This window comes from Caretta caretta, chromosome 6 (genome assembly GCF_965140235.1).
Source record: "Caretta caretta isolate rCarCar2 chromosome 6, rCarCar1.hap1, whole genome shotgun sequence".
In the NCBI taxonomy this organism is placed as follows: domain Eukaryota; kingdom Metazoa; phylum Chordata; order Testudines; family Cheloniidae; genus Caretta; species Caretta caretta.
This window is the reverse complement of record NC_134211.1, coordinates 66935444-66949051: the sequence shown is the minus strand read 5'-3', so window position 1 is coordinate 66949051 and position 13608 is coordinate 66935444. Positions and strand designations below refer to the sequence as shown.

At 40.8% G+C, this 13608-nt stretch overlaps 1 protein-coding gene across 3 annotated transcripts in view; it reads left to right on the top strand.

Moving 5' to 3' along the window:
• Positions 1–7224, top strand: part of MIDEAS (mitotic deacetylase associated SANT domain protein) — an 88050-nt gene extending 80826 nt beyond the window's left edge. For all 3 annotated transcript variants that reach the window (XM_048853447.2, XM_048853448.2, XM_048853446.2), the window contains exon 13: positions 82–7224. In XM_048853447.2, coding sequence (XP_048709404.2) covers positions 82–289 — 208 coding nt within the window. In that variant the 3' untranslated portion in view covers positions 290–7224. The remainder of the gene's footprint in view (positions 1–81) is intronic.
• Positions 7225–13608: the final 6384 nt, after the last annotated feature.

The window sequence follows — 13608 nt, the reverse complement described above, 5'->3', positions numbered from 1 at the left end:
GCAGCCGCCCCTTTGGCAAGGACGGGAAGAGGAGGTATGGAGAGACTGAACAGACAGGTTCACGTATGTGTTCTTCCTCAGGATCTTCTCCAAGGTAAAAAGCCGCAGCGCTCACATGAAGAGCCACGCGGAACAGGAGAAGAAGGCGGCAGCACTGAAACAGCGAGAGAAGGAGGCGGCGGCCGCGGCAGCCGCAGCAGCAGCGCAGCGGGAGGAGAGCAGCGACATGGGGAGCAGCAGCAGCGACAGCAGCGACAGTAGCAGCTCGGATGAGGATGGGGAGATTTAGCCATAGCCCAGGGGAAGTCGAGGGAGCAGCAAGGCTGGACCCCGCCTCTCTCTCGGTGTGTTTGCCTCCATTCCTGCACTTTCCTTATCTGGGCTGAGTTCTACTAGGCTTCTGTCCATTGCTGCCATTTCCTCACCCCACATTCTGCATCTCACCCTGCCAGTATAGACTGAGCCAAATCAGTGGATAAAGAGATTTGTGTGAACCTGGATATTCTTTTTTACAAACCAGATTTCTATTTTATTTATAAAGGCACCTGAGGTACGTAATAGAACAATGTCATCAGGAGCGGAATTTAGTTCTCCTGCAGATCAGTCAGGGCTTTTTCCTTGTGCTTGCCAAGACTCATGGCAATGAGACTCTTGAGTGTAAAGGCTTCCAGATCTGAGCAAGAAAAAGATGCTCTGCCCTGAGACTGTCTGCATCTAGTTACTGTGACACCAGTGTTTTGTAATGATTTCTTTCCATAGCAGATTCCTGTCAATGCCCTTCCTGCTTTCCTCTCTGTGCGCTATCCAGGCTCTTAACAAGTTCTGTGGAAATATGAGACATACTCTGGGTATGACTGAAGTGTGAGGGAGAGGGGTGAAGAACACTCAGCCCACCCCTCTCCTCTGAGAGGAGATTTCTATTTTTCTGTAGCAAGGGGATGCCTGATATTTCCTGTGCCATTAAGAGTTCAGTAGTGGACATATATCCTCCCTTGCAATAAGAGTAGCCACAAACCTTAAAGATCTGGCTATATTGTGTACAGGAAGCGAAGTAGTTATTGGGTCACTTTTAGAAGAATTTGCCCCCTCACAAGTACAATTTGAAAGGCCTCTAACGATCACATCTGGCTTTAACTCATTACAAAAGGGAGCAAGGTGGTTAATGAGACTTGACCCAAGACACCGTTTTTGGACTGTGCACGCCTCACAGAGATGGGAAGGGTGGACTCTGGTCTCTTCCTCAGGCTTCTTTACTCCCTTCCCCAAATGGCCATTATGCAGGGGGATGCCTGTTTCCCTATTGGCCTTTACCAATCCCTTTAAATGGCCACCTACAAGAGTTACACTGAAGAAGCTGTGTGTCCTTCCATTCATTCCTTTGATGTGATTGGACAGCACAGAATAATTGGCTATCCCATCATGGCCCCCTTACCAGTAAAATGTACTCTTCATGCAAAGCTGGCATTGAAATCGCTCCATTAGCCAAAAGTCCAGGCAACTAGGCCTGGTATTAAAGCAAAGTGTTAAAAGAAAGCAAAAATCGGTCAGCTGAATGCTAAAATTACACAGAATCTGTCTGTACATATATACATATTGTTCACATACTTTTATTTCATAAAACTGTAAAGAATCCAGTGTAGTTGCAGCTGTGTTGGTCCCAGGATATTAGACAAGGTGGGTGAGGTTCTATCTTGTATTGGACCAGCTTCTGTTGGTGGGAGAGACAAGCTTTCAAGCAGGGCTGCAAGTAGAGCTGTACCCTCCAGTACGTAGTACCGGCAAGAGATTTTTAGTGGGTATGGGGTACCGGAAAGACTTGGGACTACTTTCCCCTCCTGGGGGGGGGAGAAGCTGCACTCTGCTCCTTAAAGAAGCAGAACGCAGCTAGGGAGGACATTCATTCTTTATATGGCTTTAACAGCACAATACATATGCTAACAAACTTAAACAAAGCCTTTGTTTAAGTTTGTTAGTTAATGTATTGTGCTGTTACGTTGGTCAGGAGTCCTCAAGAGAGGAGGGGTGGGGGGACAAAAGGTGTTTAAACAGTGTTTTTGATTCTGTTTCTCCCCATTGGTCTAAATTATCCATGACATCCATACTGCATCACAACAAGTCCAAATCATTAGAGTGATTGTTTGGATTCTAATGTCAGCCTAGTTCTGTAGCCTGATGGGAATCAGATGTTGTCCCCAGTGTACCTAGAATTCTTCTTTGTAGCCAAACTAGTCTAACATACATTTTGTTAATTGGAACTGGAGCAGCAAAACAAAGAAAACAAATGCCTCATTTTCTAGCTTTGTGGGTGATAGAACTATAAGTGAAGATTATAATGCTGGACATTGACAGCCTTAAACCAGTCAGCTGCCTCTGGAGTCTGCCAAAAACTTTGCTGAAAATATGTTCCTCCTCTTAGCAACGGAGCTAAGACTTGTCACACATTTGCCCACCGTTATTCGAATGAAGTTCCTTCTGATCTGGCAGCTCAGGCATTTTCAGTTTCATCCAGAAGAATGTACAAACTTGGAACCTAATCCTGTAAACCCTTAATCATTTCATCAGCCCCACTGAAGACAATGGGACTATTTGCATGACTATGGACCTCTTTTGTGGGCTGATAAAAGTTTCAGGAGTCTGTTCTTTTAAAGGAAGTTGAATCCCCCATTGAAATGCAATGTTTGGGTACCATAAAGCAGTTAAATTTTGTCTTTTAATAAGCCATACATAGGCTGAAATGGCTCCTCACCCAACTCCCGTACAGACTGAATACTACATATTTGGTGGGAAAGTGAGTAGTTAAGCTGTTGATGTTTGTATATACAAAGTGGGGTGACGGGGGGGGGGGCGGGGAGCGGGGAGGAGTCACTTGGGGAGATCATGTGCCTCCCCTTGTGTCCCTCCCATGAATGGAGTGCTGGCAAGAAATGATTTCTACTTGCACCACTGCTTTTCAGCCATACAGAGCTCTTCTTTTTCTGAAGAGCTCTGTGTGGGTCAAAAGCTTGTCTCGCTAACAGAATTTGGTCCAATGCAAGATGGTACCTCACCCACCTTGTCTCTATAAAGAATCCAGTTGTTTCCTTGTGCTGTATCCATTGCGCAAGAGTGTTAATTGGCTCCTTTCGTGGCCTCTGCCTTATAAGTATAGGGTGAAGAAATGGGGAGATTGGCAGGAGCCAGTGAAAATAACTGAAGAGGCAAATGGGATTTAGTGGCAACAACACTCTCTGCAGTGAAGCATCCGTAGTACTGTAGAGCATTTGTACATGCAGGCAGCCAATTCTCACTCCCACCTCTGGAGGAACATCATGTGCTGATATTTATGTGGCACTTAACTGCATGAGCAAAGAGCCATAGTAATAAAATGTTTAAATGTGGCAGGGAATTGCCAGTTTTCTGGTGCCAGTGAAATGCACATCAGATCGACCTGCAGTTCTGTAGTGGCATCTGGTGGTCAGATAAGTTAATTGCCTGTGCATTCCTGAGCGGTGCTGTTTAGCTAGTTCCAGCTAATGGCAGCAGGCTGTCCTTGATCTGGCTGACTTGCAATTGGCTCTCCAAGCTGCCGGATAAGTTTCAGGTAAGCATGCCTTTGTGCTTGTTCATGCCTTTGTGCTTATTCAACTACAATCTAATATAGGTCAGATTCCAGCCTGTCACCTGCCTGGCCTGGCTCTTTTGCCCCATGGCACCAGAGCTTCCTCCACAGACCTTGGGACCATCTCCTTTTTTGGCAGCTACAATTGTTTCACTGCCTAATTAAGTCCTCAAGCCATATATTTGGTACCCTACTCTTTAAGCTGTTCATCTCTGCACAGCTCCTTTTCTTTAGTTAGGAAGGATTCTTCTTTATAATAAAAATAAAATATTGTTAATTGGCTACTATTTTTTTTTTAATGTTAATCATTTTAACTTACAAGAAATGCCCCTCTCCTTTCACCAGCATATTTAGCTTCTGTAACTAGCCTGGGCTCATGCCAGTTTGGGAATCAGAAAGCCAGCTTCCAGTCCAGAATCCAGATCTCCGTTTGCAATCATATAAAATCCATTTGTCACCGTGTGAACTGGTCGGGACTGGAATGTGGAAGCAGATGGCCTGTCACCTGCTATTAATTATTCATTAGCAAACTGCAGAGAATCAAAAGCAAATAATTTTCACAAGAAAAGTTCAAGCAGCAAATCTTAAGAATTTAAATATTAATAAAGATTATTTTCATTTTAAAATTGCATGTTCTTCGCTATTCCAGCAGTGCTGTAAATAACTGAATATTTGGAGTGCTCCTGTCAAGGGGAGTAAAAAGTCAAAGTAACTGTGTATTATGTTCTACTCTAAAGAAGTCACTTCTGAATTCTTCACATCTGCTAATGATCCATTTTCAGAGTTGGACATAAAATCAAGTAAAAGGTTACAATGCAGTTAAGCCTTAAAATAGCAGTTCTTTCCAGAAGATTGGAAAGTCACTAATAAGTGTCAGACCCTGGGAATTATAGAGTAATGCAGCAGTTTAAAAAGCAAATAGGATGATTTAGGTGCATTTTAAAAGGGATTGAAAATAATGCAGAACATATTATACCATCATATTGAACACCTGGAATACTCTGTCCTGTTATAAAGTGGAGATCAAAAAGGCCCAGAAATAAGCAACAAAGATAAGTGAAGATACACCTGGACTTATATGGGCTGAGATAGTGAGCAGTCACTAGGATCATTGTGTTGGAGAGGAGGCTTGACTGCGGTATTCAAAATTATAAGGGGAAACTTAACAGTCTCTCTCCTTTATTCCATAATAATGGAACAAGGGGGAGTCCCTTAAATTCAAGGGCAGTGCAGTTAGAACAAATAACAAAGAAATACTACAGCATGTAGCCACTCTGGAAATCATGACATCAGATACCTTGGGAGGATTTCAGAAAGGGCTATATAAGATCAAAACCTCTAGAATTCTCAGGTAGGAAAACTAAGATACGGCTAATTAAATTGTATGGGTCAGAAAATAAAGGTTCTTTTGCTTTCCCAATGAGAACAGTGCAGAGTTAGCTAGCTGAGTGGTTCTTTACCTTCCCCTGAAGCTAGGTAAAGATGCCAAACTAAATGGATTGTGAATCTGCTCTGCTGCGGAAAATCCTCCATATAGGACAGGGATTCTGGGACACACCATTTAATGTGCCCCCAAAATGCCTGTTCTCCCTTTCTGAACAGAAGTTAAATACAGTTCTTTGTCTCTTACTCTCCTTTCCTGATTATGCACTGAGTAAAATGATTTAGTATTTTTAAAGTGCTCCCGAAGTGTGCTTGATGCTTTAAAGAACAAATAAAGTCTAGTCACTGCCACGAAGAACCTACAGTCTAGTTGTAGCTATATACATGGCAAATGGTGATCGCGGTCAGTCAGGAGGGGAAGGGGTGAGGAAGTACAGGGTGAAACAACAAGATCATGCAATTGCTCTATGCATTGACTTAGTCTTCCTTATGGGATTGATAGCAAGTTCTTGCACTGATACTGTCTACTTCTAGGAGCCAGTAGACTAGCTCCTTTCTTAGATCTCCTTTACCTCTTATCCCAGGGGACATCCATCTAGACATGGGTGCTGATTGATTTTGCTCTGTAGAAAGGGTTGTTTTGTTTGTTTTAAAAATGCGCAAAATTAGTGGATGTATTAGATATTAATGAATCAAGCATTGGTTGTTTTTTCATCCATGCAGATTTCTTCTCTCCTAATCTTTTGCAGCTTGACAGTCTGTTCTAATTCAGTATGTGTGGCGGTGGAATAGGTAGAATTAGCACATTTGGTGGGGGTTGCTTAACAGAGAGGACCTTTTCTATGGGAACAAATGCAATGTTTAAACAAAATCCCCTTGCAGATTGCAATTCTGCATGTGCAAACATAGTGTACTAGCCTTTTCACTGTTGGAGGTCAAGTGAGAATGTAAACCTACTTGCCTTTTGGCCATATTTTAAACATTACACATTTGAATCTACCAGACACTGGATGCCATTGAGATGTACTGACAGGGTGCGTGTGGGAAATCTCTCTTGCCTTCCTGTACTATTCCTGGCTTTATAAGCACTCAGTATTACACCTGCTGTCTGGTGTGATCTGCATAGGGACAGCATTTCAGTTTTGTAGCAGTTGTGTTTGTTTCTATACCTGTAGTTATATAAGGAGATGCAAATCTACTGTCGCTCTGGTATGTGGCAATGTAGCTGCAATTCCACATTTTTATTTATTCAGCACAGTTATTTCAGGCTGGACTGAACAGGTAAAACTGATCTGAGAGAACTTAGCTCTGAGGTAAATGTATCTCAAGTCTACCAAGATGCTACAAAATAATAACAATCAAAAAAGCCTACAATGGCATATAGTGTTTTGAATGGCTATGCAGGGGTAAATATGTTTACTAGCATGGCATTTTGATAGCTAGAGACTAGTAGAAATACAGCTATTTGACAGCAGGTAAAGGGTAGCTTTGAAATCTGAACCTAAAGTCTCTGTTAAAAATATCTATTCATCCCTATGATGATGATGAAATGTGAAATTAAAGTTAGCTAACCAGATTTCTGGGTGGCTGATCGTTATTTATTGACTTTAAGAATTTAATTGGATGAAGCTTTTAGTTATAGTACGCTAAGATTAAGAATAAAATGGCTGACACGCAAAAACAAGTGTTTCCTAAGCCAAACAGAATGCACCTTTTTACAAATGTCTCTGCCTGTTACCTGGTGTACCCATTCTACCAGTCACCGATCTAGAAAATCATGATGATATAAAAGTCTCCTGCTTTTAAAAAGTTGTGGAGATTTCATCCATAAAGATCTTAGTCTCCTTTCAGTATTTGTCTAGAACAGGGGAACCTGATGTTATGACAACGTTCTAGCCCCATGATAGTGTCTTCTAAGCAAAGTTCTATAATTTACTGATTAATCCTGTCAGTTAAAAGCTAGAACATTTTCCCATGCACTCTTTTCCTAACATGCCCACACAAACTGTAGTCTCCTGTATTATCTTCCAGTGTACACTTTTGAAGTTTAGTTAAGTTTCCCAGAGAATAGGAAGCAGTGTCTATATTGCCAGCTTTGTTTTGCGTGAGTAGTGTGGTTTTTTTTGTAAATTTTCCATTTGGGTTCAGCTGCTTCATTCACCCGCATTCTTTCCAGTGTCAGTTGTTGGGAGAAATACAAAATTCTAATCCCCAGCTGTCCAAAATAAAGTAAAAATAAAAATTCTTTCTGGAACAGGGGATTCCATCAACAGCTGAGCCTGGAAAATCCCAGCTCCTTAAGTTTGGGAGAAGGCATATATTTTTATAAAATGTAATTGCATATTTTTAAAAACCTCTTTCCATGTTCTCCAGCTTCTCAAAGTGTATTATTTTTCCCTTGTAGCTTAGATTTGATACAAATAGGGGTTTTTTTGTGCATTTTACCTTTTTTGTTCTGTTTTACATTTGGTGATGTACTGTACAGGAACAGTCTCAGCCTTTGTAATTACTGTATAAATGCTTTATTATAAAAAGTATATTACTTTTATTTTAACAAATGAGCAGACACTGTCTTTTTGTGTGTTTGCTGCTTAGGGCACCTTTTAAAAAGACTGTTACATATTAAAATAGTGTACATATCTATATAAAATATTTACCTTTTTTTTGCTGTACAGTTGTGATAGACCAGACTGAATTTATTTTTTGTGCTCTTTTTATAAAATATTAATACACTAAAGGAAATCTTGCTGATGTGATTGTAATGTACCCATGTAACTTATTTACTTAATGTCCCTCTGTATCTTTTAAAACCTTTTATTAAATAAGGTTTAAAAATAAGTTTTATAGATGACGTTTCTGTTGTTTTGGTTGAGTATTTTAAGATAGAAGGTGGAAAGGGCTGTATCTCAGTTGTTATGGTGTCTTAAGCATCCTTAAATGTGGTCCATGTAACACAAAGACAACAGTTCTGGTTCATGTTACCAGTCTCCTTTGCCTTGTATGATCAGTGACCCAAAAATGCACATTAGCTCTTGCCAGTCCCAGTCACCCCAAGGAATCCTCAAGAGCTTGTCTCCATTTTTCTCTATACACGTTTTTCCCAAGACAATACATTGACCTGGAGCAACTTCATCACATCCAGGAAAGCAATTAACAGTGAGAATTTTGTCTACAGTACTGCTCCTGAAGCTGCCGGAAGGGTTGCAGTAAAGCAATTCAAAATTCTGTTCTTCAGGACAGACTAAACATCCTCCAAGCATGGGAGAGAAGGACCAAATCCGTTTCAGATTCAGATTCTCTGTCTGGTTAACACAGCACTGGTCCTAGGAGTTTGCTGTTCTTTCCCACCCTTTTCAAAGATGCCAGTTCTGGTATTCTAAATTATAGGCTTTCAGTTTATGTATGCAAAGTAGAAAGCCTAGTGCAGTTACAGAAGCCCATGAAAAGTGGTTCCAGGTCAACTCCCAAGATGTAAATAAGTGATAGGATTCTACTTCCGGCATTACAAGCACCTAAAACCACAGCTACGTGCCAAGTGCTAGGGGAGACAAAATGGTGGTGGCTTGACTCCATTTCAGTGACAGGTGCAATCCAGGAAAGATCAGTAAATTGGTAGCATCGGAAAAAACATGCTAGAATAACTTGAGCTAACAGAAACACATCTCCCATGTTTGATGCTTGAGTTATTACAGCTGCAAACTACATATTGACCCATAATTTGTTTGTTTACATTAATGTCAGGTTTGGGGTTTTTTTTGTATTTTTTAACTTTTCCATTTTGGCAAATAACCACTTGGAAATAAACACGTGATCTTTTATCCGGAAATTACATCATTATGTCTCTTTGAAGGACTTTGATCTTGTTTACTTGATGAAGCAGCACAGCTTTGCTTGTAGCTGGTTTCATCTTAGCTGTGATGCCTCATAAATATAATAATTCCTGTGACTTAAAAAAAAAGTCTTTAGTTACTGTAGTTAGTTAGGGATTTATATAATGCTCATTGTAATTGCATCTAAGTGCCTGGATTCAATTTAAAATCAACAGTCACCAAAACAGGTGCATCTTTAAAATGTTATACAGTCAGTGTCTTGCTGGCATGCTAATAAATAAATAAACTGAGTAAACAAGGGTGCCTCACACAGTTACACTTAAATTACTTTCCCCTGTGGCTTGTATAGTAAATGTGTAGCTACCTAAAACCTTTTTTCCATGGCAGATGGCCAAGCTGGGTTAGAAGAAAGTTTATCTACAACATAGCTTAGACACGGCTCTACAGCTGCAATGTAGATGGGGTCTAAATGAGGCAAGCTTCTAATCCAAGGCAGCGGTTAAAGAAGCACCCGTGATATTTTGTTTAACTGTTGTTTTACAGGGAGCAGAATTGCTATTGATCCCAAAACAAAGTGCTTACTTAAACAGTGTGGCTTTTAAAACAATATAGTCAAAGTCTGAGGGACATTTGTCAAAATTAGACCTACATTAGAATGGGTCCAGTGTCGGCCTTGAAAAGTAGACTGTGTAGCCCTGAAATGTTTAAACCATGCAGATTTTTTTATTTAGCTAAGTTTGGACCATTACAAAGGGTCATAAAGATCAAATTTTGAAGTCTCAAAATGGGACCCACTTCCTTTAGGAAAAGGAAGCAACTGGTTAAATCAACCATTCCCACTCTCTTTTCCCCACCTAATTTGTGTATTTTTCCATACTTAGGCTGGTTACTAATGCCAGGGCCGTGCTTAAAAAATATTGTCAATCCAGTAATGTTGGGTAGTGACATTTTTATACCATCAACACCCAGAGTTTAGGAGGTGTTATACTGGCAAAAACATGTTTTTGCTAGTAGACCTTAGTTCATTCAGGGAACTGGTATAAGCTGTGTCCTCAGTAGGACAATTTATTGCCATAGCTATGCTAGCAAACCTTTTCTAATGTAGACAAGACCTTAGAAGGAAATTTGAGGTAATGGAGGAGTATGAAGTTTGGCTTTGCAAGAGCCAGTAAGGCAGTATAAACTTAAAGAAATAAACCAAGGCTCCGTACGCTTTACAGACCATTTTACAATCTTTTCAGAATATTAAACAGGATTTTTCTGTGAGAGGGGAAGTGGTGATGGGTTAGTGGGATTGGGCCAAAGTCACATTTTCTATTACAAAAGGTAAAGGGATAAGGAGGATTAAGAGTAAGACCATTTCACTAAAGCCTTATGCTGTAAAGTTAAGACAGGGATGTGAGCAAAAATGGAGGATAAGAGATAAGGTTCTATACATTGTCCTTAAGCCAAACTATTGCTTATCATCACACACAACAGCGAGGCACTTTTTCTTTATAAAATAACATTTATTACTATTTATAAACACAATTCACAAAGTAACATTTAGAATTTAGGCCTAAATAACTTAATACACAGCAAGTTTAACAATTTTGTCATACTACAAAATTACTTGTATATAAAAGGTTACCAACAAACTAGGTGTTAAAACTGCTCTCCCACTTGGAGTTTGTTCTAGAACTGGAGACTTCTCATGTGTCTGCACTGCACCTGGGTGCATGCTTCCCAGTGCAACTAGATAGCGGTGCTATCTTAGCTCACGCTAGCATGCTAAAAATAGCAGTGTGGCTGTGCTGGCATGTACAGCAGCTTGGGCTAGTCACGAGTACCCCTCGTGTAACCTGAGTGAGCCACACATAGACTGAGCACTGCTGGCTTTAAATTCCCTTCTCTCATTCTAGCAACAGTTTTCAGTGTAATCACTGAATGCATTGGCTGCTTGGAGACTGACAATATGTTGGCAAGCACGGAAACACCCATCCATTTACTGACACTCCATTTTAATGTAACAAATTTCTATAAGAAGAAAAGGGGGGAGGTGTGGGGAGAGACCCCACTATGTTTGCAGTGGGGGAGAGCAGGATTCCACATGGCTTGAGAATTTTACATAGGTGCTCCTTTCACCCATGATCAAATCACTAGGTGCTAGGGATCAGAACGGATGTGGTGAGACATGGCAGATCAGAGAGTAAGGAAATCCTTTCAACAACCTGCTCTGCTAGGCCCAGATCCTGAAAGGTACTTAGGCTCCTAACTGATAGGCCCTACTCCTTACGGCTACATATCTGCCGTACTGCAAGTACTTTTCACCAACATCCAGTGCATAATTTTTAAAGTGCAAATCTTCTTTAAAAAAAAAAATCAACCCCCTTCAGTTTATTTTGCAAAAGTAAAGTTTGGTGAGTTGGCTGCTTTTGATTTGTTCATAAGAGTAACCATAATCCATTAGGCAAGGCAAGACTTTAGCTGGGCTTTCCTGCCAACTGTTAGGAAAAAATAACAGATTTTGGTAAGCACTTTTTCAGCTGGCAGTAAAGGAAACCCATTCGGTGCGTTCCTTAGCAAACACTCAAATAAGTCTGACATTTCAGTTCTTGTCTTGTCAGAAAGGATGTTAATCCCCCTCCCGTCCCCACTCTAGCTAAATTACCATTTCACATTTATTACAGGATAAATTTTATGTTACAAAATGTACTTTAATGTCAATGAGATTGGATGCCCAACCCCATCAATGTGAATTTTCATTGTATTCACAAGCAGCAACACAAAAAGGTCAGCACAATTCTACCAATTTCTTAATGGTTGTAAGAGCTGCTCTTGGACTTTGCTGTACAGCTTCTGTTAATGTTTAAGACAGAGGCAGCAGGAATTGCACTTTGTTCTGTAAACATCACCCTGGATTATCCCGCAAATCTTTTCAATGTATCGCTGTTTTGTGCTAATCCCCACTCTTGCACTTTTCTAGTCTGTTCTCAAATGTTGTCGCTGCCTTGGGAAATTCTGCCTGTGTACTTGCACACGACGACAACTCTACATGGAGATAAATCAACCAGCAGGACTGTGGGTAGCATCAGAAAGTGTTTTTCATACCTGCCCTTCATCCACAAAAAAGGAAGTTAAGAGGCTACAGCTAATTTAATGCCATTGGTGAATTCTTAACTAAAATGACAAAGCCAAATGGCTACTTCTGTGCCCACTGTTCTGAGGATGGCCATACTTACAGGCTACATGATAGCATATTCTTCTCAAATGTGTATTAGAGCTGTCGTCAACTATTTGGAATTGCTATTTTCCCCTCCTTCCCACCTATTGCCAGAGAATGCACTATTGGTAGAAGGAGAAGGAAAGCAGAGGGCAATAGCATTACATGAATACACCAGTGGCAGCCTTAAAGCTCAGTGTGCCTGAGGGCATATTTCTCTGACAGAGTCACCTTTGCTAGCTGTGCTCTGGTCATGGCTCTGCAGCAAACAACCCAAACTGGACATGCTGTGCAGCGCTCTAAAGGAATTACAGAAACTACAGTTAACCACCTCATACTGCTAGCACTGAAGTTACACATGTGCAAACAGCTTCAGAATGTGTTACTTTAGGAAACCTGGACACCAAGACTTTTGAAGGGAATTCATTTCAGCAACTAGGAGTGAATCAATTTAAAGTAGGTCCCCACTGACTGATGCTTTCCTTAAGAGATTACTTCGAAAATCCTCCTCAGCCCTCCCTAGGAGTTTGTAAAATATGTGAAGAGGACTGTTCCTACTTGGTAATTCTATTTGCTAGCAGTATTTAGAAGTCAGGTTTCATACTCACCCAGGCTTTGCCTCGCAGGGAGAAATGCTAATATTTTAACTATAGTATTCAAGAGCACAAATCTAGCTTACTGTTCTTGTACAAAAGAGTTGACGGCAGCAGAGGCTGAGTATATCATCAATATAGGGTTTAAAAATAATGTGTAAAGCCACCTCCTGTCCAAAGAATTGTTAATTACTAACTCTTAATGAATTTAGTGCTGAAAGGGACCAAAACGACAAGCCTGGTAACAACAGTTAGCTGTCTACAAAGTTCCCAACTTCGCCCATCTCCCAACAGTATTGTCTGTGGCCAGTGCTGTCTTGTCCTGATCACCAGTAAAGACTGCAATCCTAGAAAATTACTATTGAATGGCAAGTGGGCTATAAGATGACCAACAGGACCACTGAAAATAGAGTCAGATTGCATTCAAGACAGCACATCAGGCTGTCTGGGAAAGTTTTATATTAGGTGAAGAATGTCAAAGGTAGAGGACTCTCTGCATCTGTTCCTTAAAAAGGAAGAAAAGACCCTAAAATTAGATTTGAGTCTTACCTGCAATGACTGGGCAAATATGGCATACATTATTCCTGTGGGAATGTAGAGAGTAGCTATAAAGAAGTTAATAGCATTGAATTGCTTTGCCTATAGTCTTCTACTTCACACTGGTCACTTAACAATTGATTGTCAGAGCTGGAATTCGACCAAAGTTAGACTAGGGGAAAGTAATGGTACTGCCTAGCATAACAGGAGCTGACTACTGCTGTTGCCTGGGGCCAACTGCATCATCACTTTCCTATCTTTGACCATGGATTCTAAAAACACAACCACAACTTCAGCTTTAGGAACACAAGACTAATTACGAGTGAGGTTCTGCTTCTCTCCCACACTCATTCTGCTCCTCGTACAGCAGGGGCGGGCAAACTTTTTGGCCTGAGGGCCACATCAGGTTTCCAAAATTGTATGGAGGGCCGGTTAGGGGAGGTTGTGTCTCCCCAAACAGCTAGG